At 40.0% G+C, this 17,321-nt stretch overlaps 1 protein-coding gene across 3 annotated transcripts; it reads right to left on the bottom strand.

Annotated features, from left to right (window-relative positions):
- Positions 1–50: 50 nt before the first annotated feature.
- Positions 51–17,226, bottom strand: skic3 (SKI3 subunit of superkiller complex). 3 transcript variants are annotated; one of them, XM_058636645.1, is made up of 41 exons: positions 17,154–17,226; positions 16,306–16,406; positions 16,045–16,188; positions 15,341–15,432; positions 15,161–15,236; positions 14,923–15,069; positions 14,614–14,712; positions 14,368–14,476; positions 14,061–14,201; positions 13,827–13,925; positions 13,355–13,479; positions 13,124–13,210; positions 12,885–12,988; positions 12,655–12,781; positions 12,332–12,511; positions 12,067–12,191; positions 11,714–11,964; positions 11,515–11,617; positions 11,208–11,390; positions 10,968–11,115; positions 10,801–10,879; positions 10,171–10,232; positions 10,013–10,069; positions 9,870–9,938; positions 9,542–9,616; positions 9,319–9,460; positions 8,607–8,700; positions 8,445–8,522; positions 8,230–8,354; positions 8,015–8,138; positions 7,153–7,377; positions 6,782–6,854; positions 6,635–6,688; positions 6,075–6,186; positions 5,654–5,782; positions 5,448–5,572; positions 4,706–4,870; positions 3,996–4,148; positions 3,018–3,148; positions 1,695–1,824; positions 51–1,362 (listed from the first exon to the last, which is right to left on the bottom strand). In XM_058636645.1, the coding sequence occupies exons 2-41, from the start codon at positions 16,393–16,395 to the stop codon at positions 1,282–1,284; spliced, it is 4,713 nt and encodes a 1,570-aa protein (XP_058492628.1). In that variant the 5' UTR covers positions 16,396–16,406; positions 17,154–17,226; the 3' UTR covers positions 51–1,281. The 3 variants fall into 3 exon arrangements, with proteins under 3 accessions (XP_058492628.1, XP_058492629.1, XP_058492630.1); XM_058636646.1 differs by having other exon boundaries at positions 17,114–17,183; XM_058636647.1 differs by lacking the exon at positions 17,154–17,226 and adding an exon at positions 16,985–17,105.
- Positions 17,227–17,321: the final 95 nt, after the last annotated feature.

The following is a 17,321-nucleotide window of genomic DNA, read 5'->3' as shown; positions in this document are numbered from 1 at the left end:
AATGTCTTTTACATAATAATATTTGTACAAAACTGGAGAGGCAGCTCAAATTCTTCTTAATCGCCAGCTTTATTTTCCATTTACTTGAGGATAAATATTTAGGGTTTTTTTTGTCTTTGTCCTCAGGGCACATGTTCGTGTCCACTTCTCTTGGCCGTTCACACACAATCTTCATGCCAGAAAACTAAATAAACTTTATAAACAAAGAGTTTATCTGTTTCTTTCACAGTGGTGCAATATTGTGCAATAGCTTGTACATATCTTCAAGGATTAAGGTTTACTTTTCATGTTTTTTCTACGTTAAGCAAAGAGAATAAAGGAATCGGTGTCATCTACGTCTTTTAGTTGTTCATGCTCAATCAATCAAACTCAAACTTTCTTTACATACGAAGCAAAATGCCTTTATTTCAGCCTCAGTGTCGATGGTGGAATATTTAGTTAAACCCATATTGAAGAAACAGAAACATGATAATGTTAAAATGTATGATTTCCTGATCAGCTCAACACTGTATGATGTTAAAACATGTAATGTTATGTTTAAAATATCAGACCTATAATGCCCAGTTGAATTAATGCAATGAGTTAAATATACAGTAGGCAGGATCCTAGTTAAGTAGTCTATTGTTGACTTTGCTCCACAGATTTTTTAATACTATAGGTGTGTGTGTTTTATTATATAATTATTTGTTGATCGACTTTCTTTAAGACTCTTTCGTGATTTTAGGTTTCTGAACTGTACTTTTAATGGTACCGACTGAATTACATACAAGTTAATTGAATTGAATTAATTCAATTATTATGTATTTTTGACCGTTTTATGAAAATTAATTGCAAACACGTTGGAGACAATTCATACCCTGCATAAGAATGTAGATTAGTTAGTATTTTGATTGGGTCGTGTGGTTTTTACTGCAACACAATTCAAATTTACTTGAATAAATATGGTACCGATCCCAACGCAGTTGCAATATCTGTCAGTCAAATTCTATATTTTTCCAGAATTGTTCGGCTCTTCCTGAAAGTGAAGTGAGGAGAATAACGTGAATAACAGCTCAGAGAGTATTTAAGGTACTGTGACGCTGCAGATTGGAGTTGTGAGACTGTGAAACAAGAGTGTCATTCTCTCTCAGAGCAGTTGATCTACATTCTGCTGAAAGATTATAGTGGAATTATTGATCAATACAAAATCCTGCCTACTGTACCTTTAACAGACCCAGAACAGCTGAATTTATAAACCCAGTCAGCGACATGATTTGTGAGTTACTTGTTGATTTGCATAATTCAGGATGCAGCGGAAGCAAGGACTGAATGAAACTCCAGCAGTCTTTGATCTCCCTTCTTTTTGGCGTGTTGCAAAAGGACCTATATAAAAAAAAATAAAAGTCAAAAAGCAATGCAGAACTCAAGAAATAAGACAGGTTTACCGTCTACACATCATGGAAAATTGAAAATATTATATACAGTAAGTGAAGGAAGGGCATGAAATATTTAATTAGTGGACTGCAGAAGTGATAACACTTACCAGGGTCTTTGAATGCATCAACACATCTCAACACATTCTGATCCCTGCATTACCTTGATTAAGTCTCATGCACTTGGCGACTGTCCTATATGTACTGAAACGTACAATCCTATTACACCTATATTTCAGTTTTAACAGTACATGTGTGTCTGAGGCAGGTGTGTGTGCTTACATTAATCAGCTCCTCGTCATTTTTGGCATGCAGGTGTCTGAGAAGGTACCAGCCGGCCACCTGAACCACCGTCATTGGGAAGTCTGGAGACGTCCCGTACACCAGCCTCTCCAACAAACGTCTCGTTTCCCTGTAAAAAGACACATACAAGACATTTGCTTGAGTCCAGAACTGTTCTTCTTTTCGCCGTTTTCTTCTATATATAATAAAATGAGACTTTAAAACAGTGAAAGGCATAAATAAACTAACTCGGGTTCACAAAGGGGTCACTGATAATGTGATTTTTCTTGGCACGAAAAGTTCTTGCCGCATCTCTTTGGGGGGAATTTGGCCAATTCAATTGAACATATGCCTCTTTTTTTTGTGTTCCAGTCTCTGCTGAATGCAGCACTCTAATTAAGCCTCCTGGCAGGTCTTTAAGGTAGTGACAGAAGGCTGTTATGTCTGGGCAGGAAAACAGCTTTGAAGTTCAATAAATATCTGTATACTATAAAGATATATAGACACATACAATTGAAGTCTCTGAAGTCTTGTCCAATCCCTGGATTTAATAGATATTACACATGGTGTGATAAAAATCAATATGCATATTGCTATTGTTTGTAGCTCTACTACAGTGAAGTGTGGTTTGCCTCCGATAGTTCCCATTTCTGCCCGTTTGCACCAAGCGGTTTCCAGTTTATCATTCTGATAAGTGCTAGTCTGTCGAGCAGCATTCAGAGTCTTCCTACCAATATTTAACATAATTTTTTATGTGATTCCAACAGTGTGAACCATAACCCCCTAGTGGACGTAGACGGTACTGCAGTTGGGCTGTGAAAGGCCGTTATATTTCAAAATTTTCAGTTTGGTAAATAAGATTTAAATTGCTGTAAAAAAAAGATGTATGATACATTTTAAGAAATACTAATAAGGAATAAAACAAATGGAGTCCAGCTGTAATAAACACATACATGTGTTGAAGGATATGCAAATGTTCACATGAAAACAATAATATATATGGAAATTATTGAGCCTAGTCTGGTCTGTTGATCAGAGTCGTGATTTAAGTTTTTTTTTTTGGGGGGGATTTTCAGATTTCAAAGTTGGCCCCAGGCATAATATCGATATATTTTAAATCAGGGTTGTTTTATTCTTCCGTGGACTGATTTCTACTTTTATTTCCAGGTATTAGCCTGGGGTGGGAACTATGGCCCAGTCCAGTTCAAGTCCAAATCTGGTTCTACTGAAAATATACATGCAGTAGTATGTTTTATTTTATTAAATATCAAACGTACTGATAACATACACCGGGGGGAAAGTAAAACTGTGAAAGGTACCAACCTTGCTGCCATCTTTGTCACATACTGGAGCAGAGCCTGTACGAGCAAAGCCACAGGCGATGAGTCCAGCTTCAAAACCTCAGTGGTGGCTTCTACTACCAGGTCCTTCCATTCATCTCCTGGGACCTTGGCCTGAGAAGACACATAGAAAATAAACGTAATGTTCAGTTTAATTTAATTACTCGCCCAATGAATGTCACTCAAATTTACTCACATGTCAGCATCGGAAAGGATTCTGGTTTTTTTTAGCCCCTCTGCTCAATATCACACTATCTTGTTTCTGCCTTCCGGCAGACCAGAATCTAGACAGGTCTGTGTGTGCGTGTGTGTGTGTGTGTGTGTGTGTGTGCGTGTGTGTGCGTGTGTGTGTGTGTGTGTGTGTGTAGTAATATTATATTCAAATCTAAAAATTGACTCACTGTGCAGGTTCCTGTGTCTCCAGCACTGCAGGACCCAGATCAAGTTGCAAGACTATTATTTTAGTAGCAGTACTGTCGTCATTATAAGGATTTCAATTGATATCTAATGTTTAATTTCTAACTGAATTCTTGCCACTACTTGTATGAATAACATTATAGTATAAGAAATATTGCAACTGTCCTTAGAAACTATTTAGAAATTATTCTAAAATCCAACTAAAAGATCATTCCTGTAATGCGTTTGGCAACATTTGTCTGTTTAACTCAGCATCAAACCTCCAAAAGAAAGGGACAAATTGGAAATTTGCAATTTTCTGGAGGATGTAGGTTACGGCAGAAGAAAGAAATTGTTAGATTGAGGCCATTTTAACTCAAATAATAACCTCACTAAACTATATTGTATTATTGATGATGGAAGAACTAAACTACCACAGCAGAGGATTGTCATCCCTATTCAAAAATCTTCATATTTATAGCAGTTCAGTCCTATAACAATTAAACTATGTTATCCTGAAAGTAGGAATATTTTGGCTCGAGTGTCGTGTTTTCATGGAACTCACCATACAGGGTCCCAGAGCGAGCAGAGCTAATCTGAGCAGACTGGCGACCTGGCAACTGTGCAGGCCGAGCTGTGAGGCAAGCTGCAGACTCTGTCTGTAAGACATCACTGCCTGGACCAGCAGACCCTGGCTACGATACACTTCAGCAAGCCACTAAAAAGAGAAAGGAAAATGATGAGTGGGAGCTGAGGTCAAAAGACAGGATTTACACAGAAATAAGTAGGAGAGGAAATATGAGAGGTGAAGTCACACAGGCGTGGAAAAGATCATTAAAAGGCAAGTGAGGAAATAAGGTGGGGTTAGACGGAGACGGAATGATCAAACCTAACATAAATCATGGATGGCCTTTGGTCTCATAGTCCCTGAGAAGTCATGCACTGATTCGTCTTTAAAGCTGAAGCAACTATAAAACCACAGGCACAAAGCGGCAATATCTTTAATTACTTGGCAAAAATTGCTTCTCAATTAAATATTATTATTATGCAAAGAATGAAGGCAAATGTCTGCTTTGGCATTTGCAGCAACAGTGCAACAACTTTGAAGCACTCCTGTAGGAGAATCTCACAGAAGTCGCATGAATAATTAAATGTTGCGATTACTTGAAAGTATTCACTGCTTCAACATTCAACCTGGCGACAATCCAGGACTGAAAATGGGACTTGAGAATGAAAAAAAGTATGACAGAGTGAAATGTCCGAGTGTCCACTTACATGCCACGCCCCTATATTGGTGGGGTTCATCCTCACTGCGTTGCTGAGCTGCTCAAGCACGGAGTCTGGGAGGACAGTACCACTGTTGGCCACGAGGAGGCGCTGACACTGTACCTGTCTCAGTGACAGTATCACCGCTGGGTGTTCTGGGGAAACACTCAGCACCTGGGACAAAATGAAGCCGTACATAACATACCATAAATACAGAACTAGTGTTACTTTGCCTGGTTCTGAGAGTATAACAGGTATTCCTAGTGTACTACATGAGGATATTTTGGCTGGTCCTCACATTCTGTCATGCATTAAAAGGGCTTTTTCAGGGTAAAGACCTGGTTTTAGGGTTAGAATTGGATTTAGGTTAAAGATAGGGAAATAGTTAGAGTTAAGCACTTAGTTGTGATGGTTAAGGTAAGGATAAGGGGCTAGGGAATTCATTATTTTAATGATGTGTCCTCACTAAGATATAAAAACTAGTTTTTGTGTGTTCCTTTATTTGCTATACACTGGCCTCCTCACTATGAATGCTGTGCAAACATGTGCATATACTTGTATTTATATTTCTGTGAGGTCCAACAATGTACAAACCTATACTTGTGGGGACATTTCGTCTGGGCCCTACAACTTAAAATTGCTTTTTTTTTTTAATTAAGACCTGGTTTTTGGGTTAGAATTGGGTTTAGGTTAGGGATAAGGCTCAAAGGGATAGCCGGGTCAACCTGTGTTTGTGTTTTCACATCAGTACCTGTGAGCAGAGGGCTTCAGCCTGCTCCAGTTGTCCTCCCAACACAAGACCAGTGACTGCCTGTTGTAGAACCCATCCCTCGAGAGTCTGGGCGAGAGGTCGCTCTATCTCCTCCACACCGTGCACTGGGAAACAAAACAGCTGTCAGTGACACATCTACGCACAATCAGACACACACATATAAACGCACGGCAATGTACACACACCTTTCTCAGAAACCACGGACATAAGGATTTTCTCCAGGCCTTGTCTGTGGGGAGCAGAGCCTGAAAGGTAGCAGGATGTGTTTTCTGTGTGACAGGCAGCCATTAATCCTGCCCACGCTGATGGATCGTCTGAAAGAAGAGAGGAAAGGAAAGTTACAGCTTCACAGTCTTCCTTTAACGTAAGGTGGTTTCACACATTAAAATAAAGTAGTGCTATGAAAATGATTGCTGTGTTCCCTGTGATTGCCGCATTTTGTTTAATAACGAAGCAGATGAGGATGTAATGATGCTTTAGATGACTGAATAAATAAAAACTTGTCACCAAATTAGCTTTGTAGATGATAATGGACTGAGAGGAATCATTCAAATAGCATTAGGAGACATCCTTTGTGTGTGCATTTATGTGCACATGTATATCTACCAGGACAGAGCAACACAGCTCTCTGCAGAGTCCTCAGTGCGTTCCTTTGACCGTCCTCTCCTGAGTGTCTTCCAACGGCCAGCTGGTTCACTCCACTGTACAGCAGCGCCCTCTGCAGGAACACAGTTCCTCCGTTTAATATACAAACAAGGAGGAAATTGGTTTTCTATCGCAATACATTAAACATAATAAAAAGGCAGTAAAGTAAGCATGGGATTAAATTCATGACTGTGACATAAACCTATTTGTGTATTCAGCCTGTGAGTTTCAAACAATAATTACATTTCACATTACAACAGTTTCTGTTTCAGTTTTGATGTTTACAGCATTACATTCCCACATTCTTTTTTATTATTCAGTTATATTCATTGCCATAGAACTCTTATTAAGCACATATTTCTTGTCCTGTTTTTATTTTATCTGTTGCTGATATTCTGTTTTCTTAATCATATTCCTTATTTTCTTTCCCGAGCATTATTTTTTTTTTCTGAAGGAGCAAAGATAAAAAGGCACCAAATTTTCCCCCTAGGAATTAATTAAGTATTTCATTTAACTTTTACCTTTCCTTGGGTCATACTGGAGAGACAGGCAACATGACCAGCGACCGCTCCACCCTGGAATCCACAGAAAACCAAACCATGAACAAATCCACCAGGACTTTTCCTCAACACGACAGCAAGAGTGAATGAAACTAAACACAGGTTTACCTTTGCCTTCCTGGGGTAGAACCGAGGCACCACTCGAGACAGCAGGGCCCACAAAGACGGGTTTCCAGGATTTCTATAAGACAGAAAAAGCAGTCGGAGAAAGATTTAACACGTGCAGAGCATCTTGTATACACAACTGTCGACTATATAAGGTTCAACTACTTGTTTAAACAAATATTGAACAAGGGCCTTTCTGCATATTTTTCCTGTTTTTGCATGGGTTTTCCATGTTCTCATGTTCCCTGGTTTCCTCCCACGGTCCAAAAACATGCATATTTGAGTATTAGGCAAATTGGCAAACAATCAAATTCATCGATGCAGAGTACAGCCCATCATTAATGTGCTCAAAACAGTTCAAACAAGCAGCCTACCTGTGAACAGCTCTGGAGGCCTCTCTCTGCACAGCACTGTAGTTACCCTGTAGAGCCAGCAGGGTGCATGTGAGTAAACATCGCTGCTCGACAACACTCCCAGATGCCGAACCTTGCTTTAGAAGCTCAGTCAGGGCAGCAGCAGATAGTGTGACATCCCCGTGGACCAAACCCAGGGCACATAAACACAGCAGAGACTCTGAGATTGGCTCCTTTAACACTGAGCTGTGGAGACAAAAACAAGAGAAACCCTCTGTCAACTTGCAAGTACAGTACGTACTGGACAGCACAAGTATTATCACACATCATCATTGTGCAGTATCGTAAAGGACAATAGTTCTTGTTTTAAGTGAATTTCCTTGGCACAGGTTGTGGAAGCTAAATAATTTAACAGCATTCCTGCAAATGCACGGTTTTACCATATTTGCACAATATTTTATCTCAATTTTTTTTGTCTTTTTCAGCCTGTCCACTCGCATCTCCATAATCCCTGAACAACACAGACACTGTTGTAGGTTTGAAAATAAGAGTGACAGCATCATGTTGTCCAACTCTTACCATATTCCTATTTTCTAACTTGTTTTTGCATGTTTTTGGCTGCTGTAACCCTGTACATTTCCCCGTGGGGGACAAATAAAGGATTATCATATATAAACTCTCTTTTTCAGAACTGAAGAAGCCTCTTGGATGAGACTTGAATCAACTTCAAATTAACTCAAGCAAGTCCAGTTGCCTACAGCCAACTAGTGAAGATGGCTATGACATGGCTGACTGAGAACCTTCACAGACATAACAAACTGGTACAGAAAACAGATTTTAGTTAAAGGACAGAATCCTACAAAAAACCAATGTGGACTCTCACCATTTGAACAGCAAAGTCTTGGCTGAATCGAGATTCCCCTGCCGGTGCTGCAACAGGGCCAGAGCTGTTAAGATGTAAGCCTTATCCTTCTCACTGGGAGCCACAGCCAAGGCACGTTCATAGGCTATATTTCAAACACAACAGTTTGCAGATTATTCACAGTTACACAAACATACATCATCTCTGATTACAGAGCATCCTCGCCACTCTCTCACCGCTGATGCTTTCTGGGATGAGTCCAGCCCTGAAGTAGGCCAGAGCCAGTCCAGTCAGATCACTGAGCTCCTGCAGCGGAGTGGAATTATAGACCTTCACTGCCTCTTCCCACTGACCTGAGGTGCTGCACAACACAAAGGGTGGTACTCAAGAGGCTGGGAATGGTCAAAAAAAACAGTTCAATCGCATTGTTATGACATAAGCTAGCTGTTACCACAAAGCACGGCCATAGCTGCCCAGAGCAAAGGCCAGTTCTTCTGTTGAGGGCATGGACCGCAGCAGCTCAACCGCTCTGATGGAAGACAATTATAAACAATTAGGTTTAGTACGCTGCTTTATCTGTCAATAAGTCAATCACTGTGAATAGGATAGAAACCTTTGGTAAGCGTGTAAGGCCTGTCTCTCTAGCTGCAGATGCTCGTTCAGGTATCCAAGCATGATGAAGGCTTCAGGGTCAGACTGAATCCTCTCTGAGAAGAACAAGAGAAGCATCATCTCAACAGGATCTCGTGGACAGTTCAAACCCGGCAGTCAAATGCTGCGACCACATGAGAATGGATCCGTTTTTCTCCAACTTGTATTTAAATACACATTGACATCATATTGACGAGATCAAAATGACGTTTTGAACTTGTCAGACTGTACAGAAGAGTCTCGTGTCATTGCGTTTGTGCATATGTGAGTGACAGGAAAGAAAAATGTGTTGGGAGGAGCTGTAAGCATGCTGTAACATAAACATTGTATATAAAATGTTTAAAAAGTGAGGCATGAAAAGTAGAAAGGAACTACATTTGAATGGAAGTCTATGAGCAAATGAAATTCTACTTCTTTATTGCTTTAGACCATTTAAGAGTTAATGGTCTCAATTGCTAGTTTAAACTCTTATTCAGTAGATCATGATTTTGTAAATTTTGTTTCCATTTAGAGGAAATTTTGTGGCTTCAAGATGGACATGGACCGAGGGTGTTAAGACTTGTACTTGCTGCGATCTGCATGTTGTTAATATGTAAATACCAGGTGTAAATGGAGACCTAGAGAGCTACATGGTCCCAATCACCCCAACCCGACACAGAAATAAAAATGTGTACCTGTGTACTTGCTGAGTGCCACGTGAGCAGCAGAGATGGCGTTCATCTGGACTATGTTGTAGCGGTACAGCTCCGAGTCTCTGTTGCTCTTATCCAACAGGGTGGAACAAACCCAGTAGGCATAACCTTTCACTCCCTCCATCTGTTGGGGAAAGACGGGTTACATGTAAACGGCACGCAGCATTACAACAGCAACCCAAAGGTGTTTTTCAACATCACGTACATGGGTACTTAGTTCAGTGGTGTGTCTGAAAAGATCCATGGTGTCATAGCTTCCCACTCTCTCGGCTATCAGGGCCTGGATCAAAGAAGGAAATAGACAAAATGGGTCAGAGATAGAAAGTCTCGCATAACAAACCTTTCATTTTCAGTCTTATCAAAACATATTTCCCATTGCTTTGCTTTACATTACAGAACATTTCATGCATCAAATGTGTGTTTCCATCTCGGAATTTACTGGTGGTCAAATGGCAATTTCCTCAATACATCTTTTTTTAAACATTGCTTCATGATGTGTTTTTGTCAGATAAGATAAGAGTGCAGTTCATTACCTGTCCAATCCAGCAGTTGACATACAGTGGCTCCAAGGACTGAGCAATCTTGAAGGCTTCATGTGCAAGCTACAACAAAAAGACCAGACTTTGAAAATGCCAGATATCATAAAGTGAAAAACAGAAAATGATCACACACATACCTCGATATTGTCCTTCTTCAAATAGAGGGCACCAAGGTTTGTCCAGGCAACAACATTCTGGGAGGAGATATGACAAAAATCTAGTCAAAACAAAACAAAAACATGTGCATATTTTCTGATCATACTTCTCATCTCCAGGCTAAAGCTGCTGTACGTACATTTGGCTCCACTTGTATGGACTTGATGAAGCAATGTTGAGCCAGAGCAAAGTTCTCCAGACCTGATGTGACAGAGAGAAAGTGATGAGACAAAATTGTGCTAATTCAGATGCAAATGAGACACATACTCAAGCAATTGATTCAACACCTCAGCTTCAAACTTGCATGCTTTAATTTTGTTTTTCTTATTAATTATCTTAGCTTATTGAGCAGTATAATGTGCATTGCAGGACTCTGACAAGCAAGCCGCCGCTACAATGGAGGCTGGCTGCTGCACTTACTCACTTACTACCAAATAATTATAACGTTTCCCGATCAAATAACATAATATGTTTAAATAAATACAAGTGTAGGCCACATAGTATATTACTACAGGTGGTGCGTGTCCATTTAGAGGGATTGAAAAGAGGGAATGAAACACAATGTAAGGACTTTTACTCAAAGTTATGAATAAATGTTTCTTGAAATAAAAAATATGTATGTGGCCTATATTGGTACATTTTCTTTTAGTTAGGAAATATTGCTGAGTTCAGTGCACGGGAAAATTCTTACCTAGTCCTCAAAAAGCTCTAAAGCAGTATGACATACATTATAATTATTATTATCATCATTATTGTTGTGTGTTGTTACCTTTGTTTGTGGAAATGACTCCCAGAGCAGTCCAGTAACTGTGGTTCCCACAGTCCATCATGATGGCCTTTTTTAAACACTGACAAGAGGAAAAAAATAAAAACTCTTAAAAGAGCACACGTGGAAACAAATAATGCAGAACTGCTGCATGTAATCCAGTGAATTACCTGCTGAGCCTTCTGTTGGATCAGGGATTGGGAGTTCTGGTCATCCTCTGTGGGACATGGCAGTCTCGCCTGATGATAGTAGTTCAGTCCTAGGTCGTACCACAGGCCGGGCACCTCAGACATCAGCTTCAGGGCATGGACGTAGCACCTGCAGACAAATATTTGCACTCAATCTTCTGTATTTGTATTTTATGTTTGACATTACAGACAGCCTGAAAAACGGCTGTGGACATACAGTACCTCTCGCCAATTTTGAGAGTCTGGGCCTGGTTCTGCATGTGGCTCTGTGTGTTGGGGTCTAAACCAGCGAGCAGGGCAGGCACTAGAACTTGAGCTCTGTTTGATGAAACAGTGCTGACTGCGGTGCAAGCATCTCCCAGCAGCTTCCACAAACAGGAAAGGTCTGGACGCAGCTCCACAGCTCTGGACGTTCGCAGAAATGAGAAATATTAGACAGAATGTCATCCGATACACTGCGGGGAATGCAACACTGATGTGTAATCACTCACAGAATGGGCATCAATTCACATTAATGTCAAATCATCACCTGAAGAGGTTCTGTATCGCTTGCTGAATGAGATCAATGGCTCCTCCATCTCTACAGTCCTCCATTAAACTTCTTGCCAGAGACAGCTGACACTCTCCAAGGCCTTAGCAACCCACACAAATCAAATTCAACATTATAACTGAGAGGAAAAAAATACAACACAAAACTAAATCTTTAGTAAAATGAAACAAACACCTACCTTTAAGCGCAGGAACATAATCCTGCTGTGCTGTGATCTGCAAATACTCTGCAACAGCCTCTTTGAACTTGCCCAGGGTTTGTTTGATTGCAGCAGCCTGGTAAACACTGTAGATGGAGGACGGCTGAAGTTGATGAGCTTTGCCAAAGGCCTTCAGAGCAGCAGTGAAGCTCCGGCGGTTCAGGTAGGCCTCGCCCAAACACTCCCAACACACCCAGTCTTCTGGATCGGCTCTCAGAGCCGCCTGAAGACTAAACAACAAGTCAGGAGTCAGTAACGCTCATCACATATAAACCAAGGTCTCCTTAATACCAGGTCTGAATCTTAGTTGTCTCAGATTTTAAAATCCGTACTCTGCCACAGCCTGTTGATGCTCCCCAATCTTCAGGTAGTAAAGGCCTCGTCTCATCCAAGCCCACTTAGCAGATCCTGGAGTGGCTTTCGCTATCACTGACTCAAGTGTTGCTAACGCAGTGTCCTATAGGAATAAAGGATGAGGAAAGAGGGATGAAAGGAAACAGGGAGGACAGGATAAAGCAAGAGAGAGGTGCCTTTTAAGGAAACGGTGATCAAGTTCAAACAACAAAACTCAAGTCTCGGATCAACGTGGCCACTCACCATGTCCTCCAGCTCCATACTGAGGTCCACCGAGGCACTTCCCGACTCAGCGTCCTCATTGTCCAAATCAAAGGCCTTCTTATAACAACCACGTGCACGACCACGATCATTAGCGACCTCCCTGTAAAAATGCCCGAGATAGCGGAACGCAGCGCCGAGGTATGGATCTAACTTTGCAGCCTGAAATGGACAAATGACTCTTCCTGAATAAAATAACACTCAACACAGTGCAACAAATAGCAACAGAGAGAGAGGTTTCCTGGAACTAAATTAATCTAAAATATACAAAGAATAGAACGATTATGTTAAATTATTGGACAAACCTTTAGTAAGTGTGTTTGAGCTTTGCTCCGGTCTTTACGGCTCTCCTCTCCCATGTCCCAGTAGAGTTGTCCCAGCAAAAAGTAATACTCTGGACAGTTTGGACTCTCGGCAGCTGCCTTTAAAAAGCTACGTAAAGCATTGGATCAATTGAAACAGTATTAGTTTTATAATTATATACGGGAAAACTGATGGGTTAAGTGAAGGGTTAAGACAAAGGCTGTGAATTTACCACTGCTCTGCCAGCTGCTGCTGGCCCTCAGCTATATGTATTAGTCCTCTAAGAGCTAAAGCCTGGTCCAGGTTTGGGTTGGAGGCCACTAACTGTGATGACACCTGGTAGGAAAGAGACAATAATACAATTTGCAGTGCAAAGACGAAGATTCACCTATGGATAGCTTGGACATAAAATTGAAATACTGTGTTATATGTTTTACTCATAAAACTCAGTATGACAGAATTCAAAGATACCTTAAGTGCTTGATCAACCTGCCCTTTATTCAGGTGTGCACGACCTTTAAAGGCAACGAGGGAAAGGTCTTTTTCAGCATCTGTAATCTGAAAAATATGCAACATCCATGTGACATTTATCAAGCTTTTTTTTTAACCAATTAAGCTTTAAATAAATGCTTTAAGCAATTATTTAAGAGTCCAGATATTTAAAAAATGTGCTAAATAAGCGGATTAGTTAATCGTGAAAACCTGTGAAAAGGTCTCCAATGCATGATCTGCAGCCTTTTCTCCTCCACTTCTAACTAAAGTCTCAAGCTTCAGCTTCAGCAGTTTGACCCTCAGCTCCTCGTCTCCAGAAACGCACGTCGTCAGACCTAAAAGAACCAGATAAACACGCAAGTTCAGTAGATTGTTCATAGACTTCCACATAAACTGGCAGTGACAGCTAAAGGTGCACATTTATAGAACTACGGTGGCCTTGGCATACTCCTCATTCCTCTTTGTCATAAACATAGATATATCAAAGTTTTATTCTAAGGCTACAACAGCTTATACCAATATAAGTATATTGATATATTGAATTTCTGCCAATAAACCTTCATGTTTCACTTTCAAACTTTAGATCAATCTCATATGAGATATTCTTTTGGACAAAATTAGACATTTCGTGCTGTTATGGATGGGCTATAGTTATATATATAACACCGTAGGCAACACGTACCTTGGGAGCATGACGCAGCACTGTCTGTATATCTGTGCATTTTAACCTGAGCTTCAGCCAAACTGTACCATGCTGTGCTGCAGCTCATCTTCTTCAACCCTGATGAAACAGAAATAGATCATGTTAACAGATAACCATCCCTCATTCGTTACCAAAGTCACAAATGTCTATAAAGAGTGGAGGTGCTGTTTGCACTAAGAATAGTTTTCAGTCTTTGTCGCAGCTCAAACTGACCTTGTGAAAGGCTGTTAATGGCGTCGTTATATCTTCCTTCCTGAAGTGCTTTAGTGCCCAGACCCAAGTGACCTAACCCAGAGTTGGGGGCAAGATCCAGGAGGCGGGAGAAACGGCTGACTGTGTCTTCAGTCAGGACACCTTTGAATGGAAATAGAACATGTAGCATAACATTTAAAAACATACCCTCTGATTATAACAGCCAACAATTACCTCAAACTGCTTTAGAGAGGCATTTAATGGAGATATATTTCTATTAACAATCCTATTTTATTCATAAAATGTACATTTTCAAAAAATACCTTACCTGTTTTTAGGTAATGAGAACAAAGGACCTCAAGAGGATAACTTTGCTTGGGGTAAAGGGACGACATTGACTCACAGGCCTCTTTCATTTTGGTTTCCTCTTGTGGAAGCTAAAATATAAAAGTATAAATAATAATGAATAGTGTGAAACGTGAAATGTAATTGTTCAGATGGAAAAATGAGCAGATGATTAAGGAAAGATGACATGGTCTTTGTATACAAGCAAGAGGAGAGAAAGTGTGCTTACTTTTGAAAGACATTGAATATAATCAGCTGAGATCTTCTGGTGTTTCTCTCCTGGTACAGGATCCATGAGGAGCAAGCTCTTCTCAAAGGCCGTGATTAACTGTTGACCACAAACAAACAACGATTACCAAAAAAACAAAACAACATAAAGGATAATATGAGCTTTATTTTTGTCTGATTTGGAAGAAATTGTGTGTCTTTAAGAATTAGAATTGCAGATTAAAGAATATGGTTTTTAAAATCTTCATAAACAAGGAGAAACAATAAAGCTGTATGTTTTGTTCCCCACATTTGTAGAAATCTTACTTACATGCTGTTGTACTTCATTGTTCTGCTCTTCCTCGTTAATGCAGTCAGACAGGAGCTGGGTCATTTCGTGCCATAACTGCAGCAACTCCTTCTTGTCCACAGCGTCTTCCTCCTTCAGCTGAATGAGCTGCAGCCAAACCTTTGCCAGCTGTGTACGACATACAAATGCATTCATATATCAACACATGCTTCTCTTGTTTCCATTATTACACGGACCACATGCCTGTCATGTTACATACCTTATTGCAATCTTTGTCAGACTGATAACTGTCCGACAGCTTTTTGATCACCTCGTAACATTTCTTTCTGTCTGAGCTGTGATTGGAGAACATGGAGCAATAAATGACACCAGAAATTTAACAATTTTGATAATATTTTATGGAGAAACATGCGTCAGTAAAACAGCTTCCACATCTTACCTTGCATACAGATCAACAAGCTTCTGATAAATGTTAGGGAGCTCAACTTTGAAATCCCACTGGTCTGTCTTTTCGTAAAGATTGGCTAAGCCCTGAAGCACAAACAAAAATTCTTAATTAAATATACTGAGGTATAGGAAAAAACATCTGGAATCAGACAAATTATTTGTGTACATCATAACATATGTACTTTTATTGCAATTTCTGTAACAAGTAATATTTTCCACTAGGTAAATCAACTGTTTCCAAGAGATATGTTTGATAAATAATCACTTCAACTTCATTTCATGGATATAGTTTTAAACATACACCTTCACTCGATTTCTGTGTTTTTTTTATCATTTCTTTTTGTGAAAACTGAAAATCCCACTTCACACTTGTATGTCATGTCACAACCAGCTGTAGGCTAATTAAAGAGACAATCTGGGAGTAAGTGTTTCATTAATAGCTCAAAAAGTAAAGGATGGATTTGGATGAAATTGTCTTGGACTGTAAGTTATTAAGTGAACAGTCTTTGTTGAAGTTTGCGCTCACTGATCTATGTAGTTATGGCACAAACAGTGGCTGTGCTGGAAAATTAACCAGCTCCCTGGTGTGGTTCAGAGGTCTTTTGCAGATCTAAAGGCTGGAAAGATCTCTGCTAATTTCATTGTCAACCCTCAAATAAATCTTCATCTCACGTGTATCCCAACCCAGGCTCTTACCTGCCATGCCAGTAGCTGCTCAGGCTCCAGCTCCACCGCCTTCTTATAGGCTGAATGTGACTGGTCTGATTGGTCCAGTTCACTGGCTGCCAAACCGATGAAAACCCACGCATTATAATTGGTTTTGTCAAGTTTCAAAACCGCCTGAAAACACATTAAAGAAAGCAAATTAACTCCAGAATATTTCTGTGCAAGACAAGCTTTGAGTCACTCAGCATCCAGACTCATTGGATTAAACAAAACAAACCAAAAAAGATTTACCTTGCAATGTTTTAGAGCCTCTTTGAACTCTTTGTTTTTAATGGCCTCTCTGGCACTTTTCAGCTCACTTTTCACTTCTTTGCTGGCCATCTTGACATTACCTGCATGAAACAAGAACACTTAGCAAAAGACTGCCAAATGACACCAAAACTATAACTTTGCTATTTACGAACTACCAAGTGTCTAGTCTGTTATTGTCCACAGAGGTGGAAAATTGTCCCTACCATTACTTTTTATTAATTTTACATTAAACATCTGTGTTTTCCATTATACATGTTTTCTAGTAATAAACGCCTACTTTTGACTTTAAAAACATGTAAAATACAGACGATGGAGACAGTTTCAGTGTTATGAAGGACCTCTTCATGTTCTATGTTGCTGTAGAAGCCGAACAGCAACTTCAATTTTTTAATTTTATTTGTTATTAGAGGGATATGATTACACCAATGTGTCATACATATCCCAGCTGCCTCTGCGTCCCACTGATGTTTCTGTTCTTAGTCCCTAAAACACACAATGTACTGTCCCATTAGACACAAACACTGCGTAGCTTTTTGTATTGTTTAAAGTGCAAATAAAAATAAGCTTCCTAAACATTTAATCATCCTCTGCAATATTGACTTTACATAAAAAAAACGAACTGAAGAAGAGTATTATTGTCTCTGTTAGCCGTGTTTACCTAACTCTATGGACGCAGTGTAACATTAGCCGTTAGCTTGTCAGAGGCTATGAGGAAGAACAGCGTATCCCAAACATTTATCTGCACAAAATTAATAACATTAAGCAGGTTCAGTTCATTGTTATTTACGTGTTAAGTGAAAGTAAAAGAAAAACTTGGTGCCACCCACTGTTCGCGTTGACAACTTGCTGCCTCCTGATTTCTGTGGTGACACGGAAGTGAATGAAGAATAGCTACACTTTTCAAAATAAAAGAGTGCGTAGGAGCACGGCCGGGCCTAACTATTTTGTTGACGCTGACAAAACTAGAATTTGGTCACAGGTGGCCCTCCAATAGA

Source organism: Solea solea, chromosome 8 (genome assembly GCF_958295425.1).
Source record: "Solea solea chromosome 8, fSolSol10.1, whole genome shotgun sequence".
Classification (NCBI taxonomy): domain Eukaryota; kingdom Metazoa; phylum Chordata; class Actinopteri; order Pleuronectiformes; family Soleidae; genus Solea; species Solea solea.
This window is presented reverse-complemented; position numbering and strand designations above follow the sequence as displayed.

What these genes read in the sequence shown, in the direction of transcription:
- skic3 (XM_058636645.1), bottom strand. Translation starts at nt 16,395, where the DNA reads ATGGCCAGCAAAGAAGTGAAAAGTGAGCTGAAAAGTGCCAGAGAGGCC. An exon ending in GGCACTCAGCAAGTACACAG is followed by an intron (nt 8,701 to 9,318) that starts GTACACATTTTT and finishes TGTTCTTCTCAG; the next exon opens with AGAGGATTCAGTCTGACCCT. An exon ending in GCCTTACACGCTTACCAAAG is followed by an intron (nt 8,523 to 8,606) that starts GTTTCTATCCTA and finishes GTCTTCCATCAG; the next exon opens with AGCGGTTGAGCTGCTGCGGT.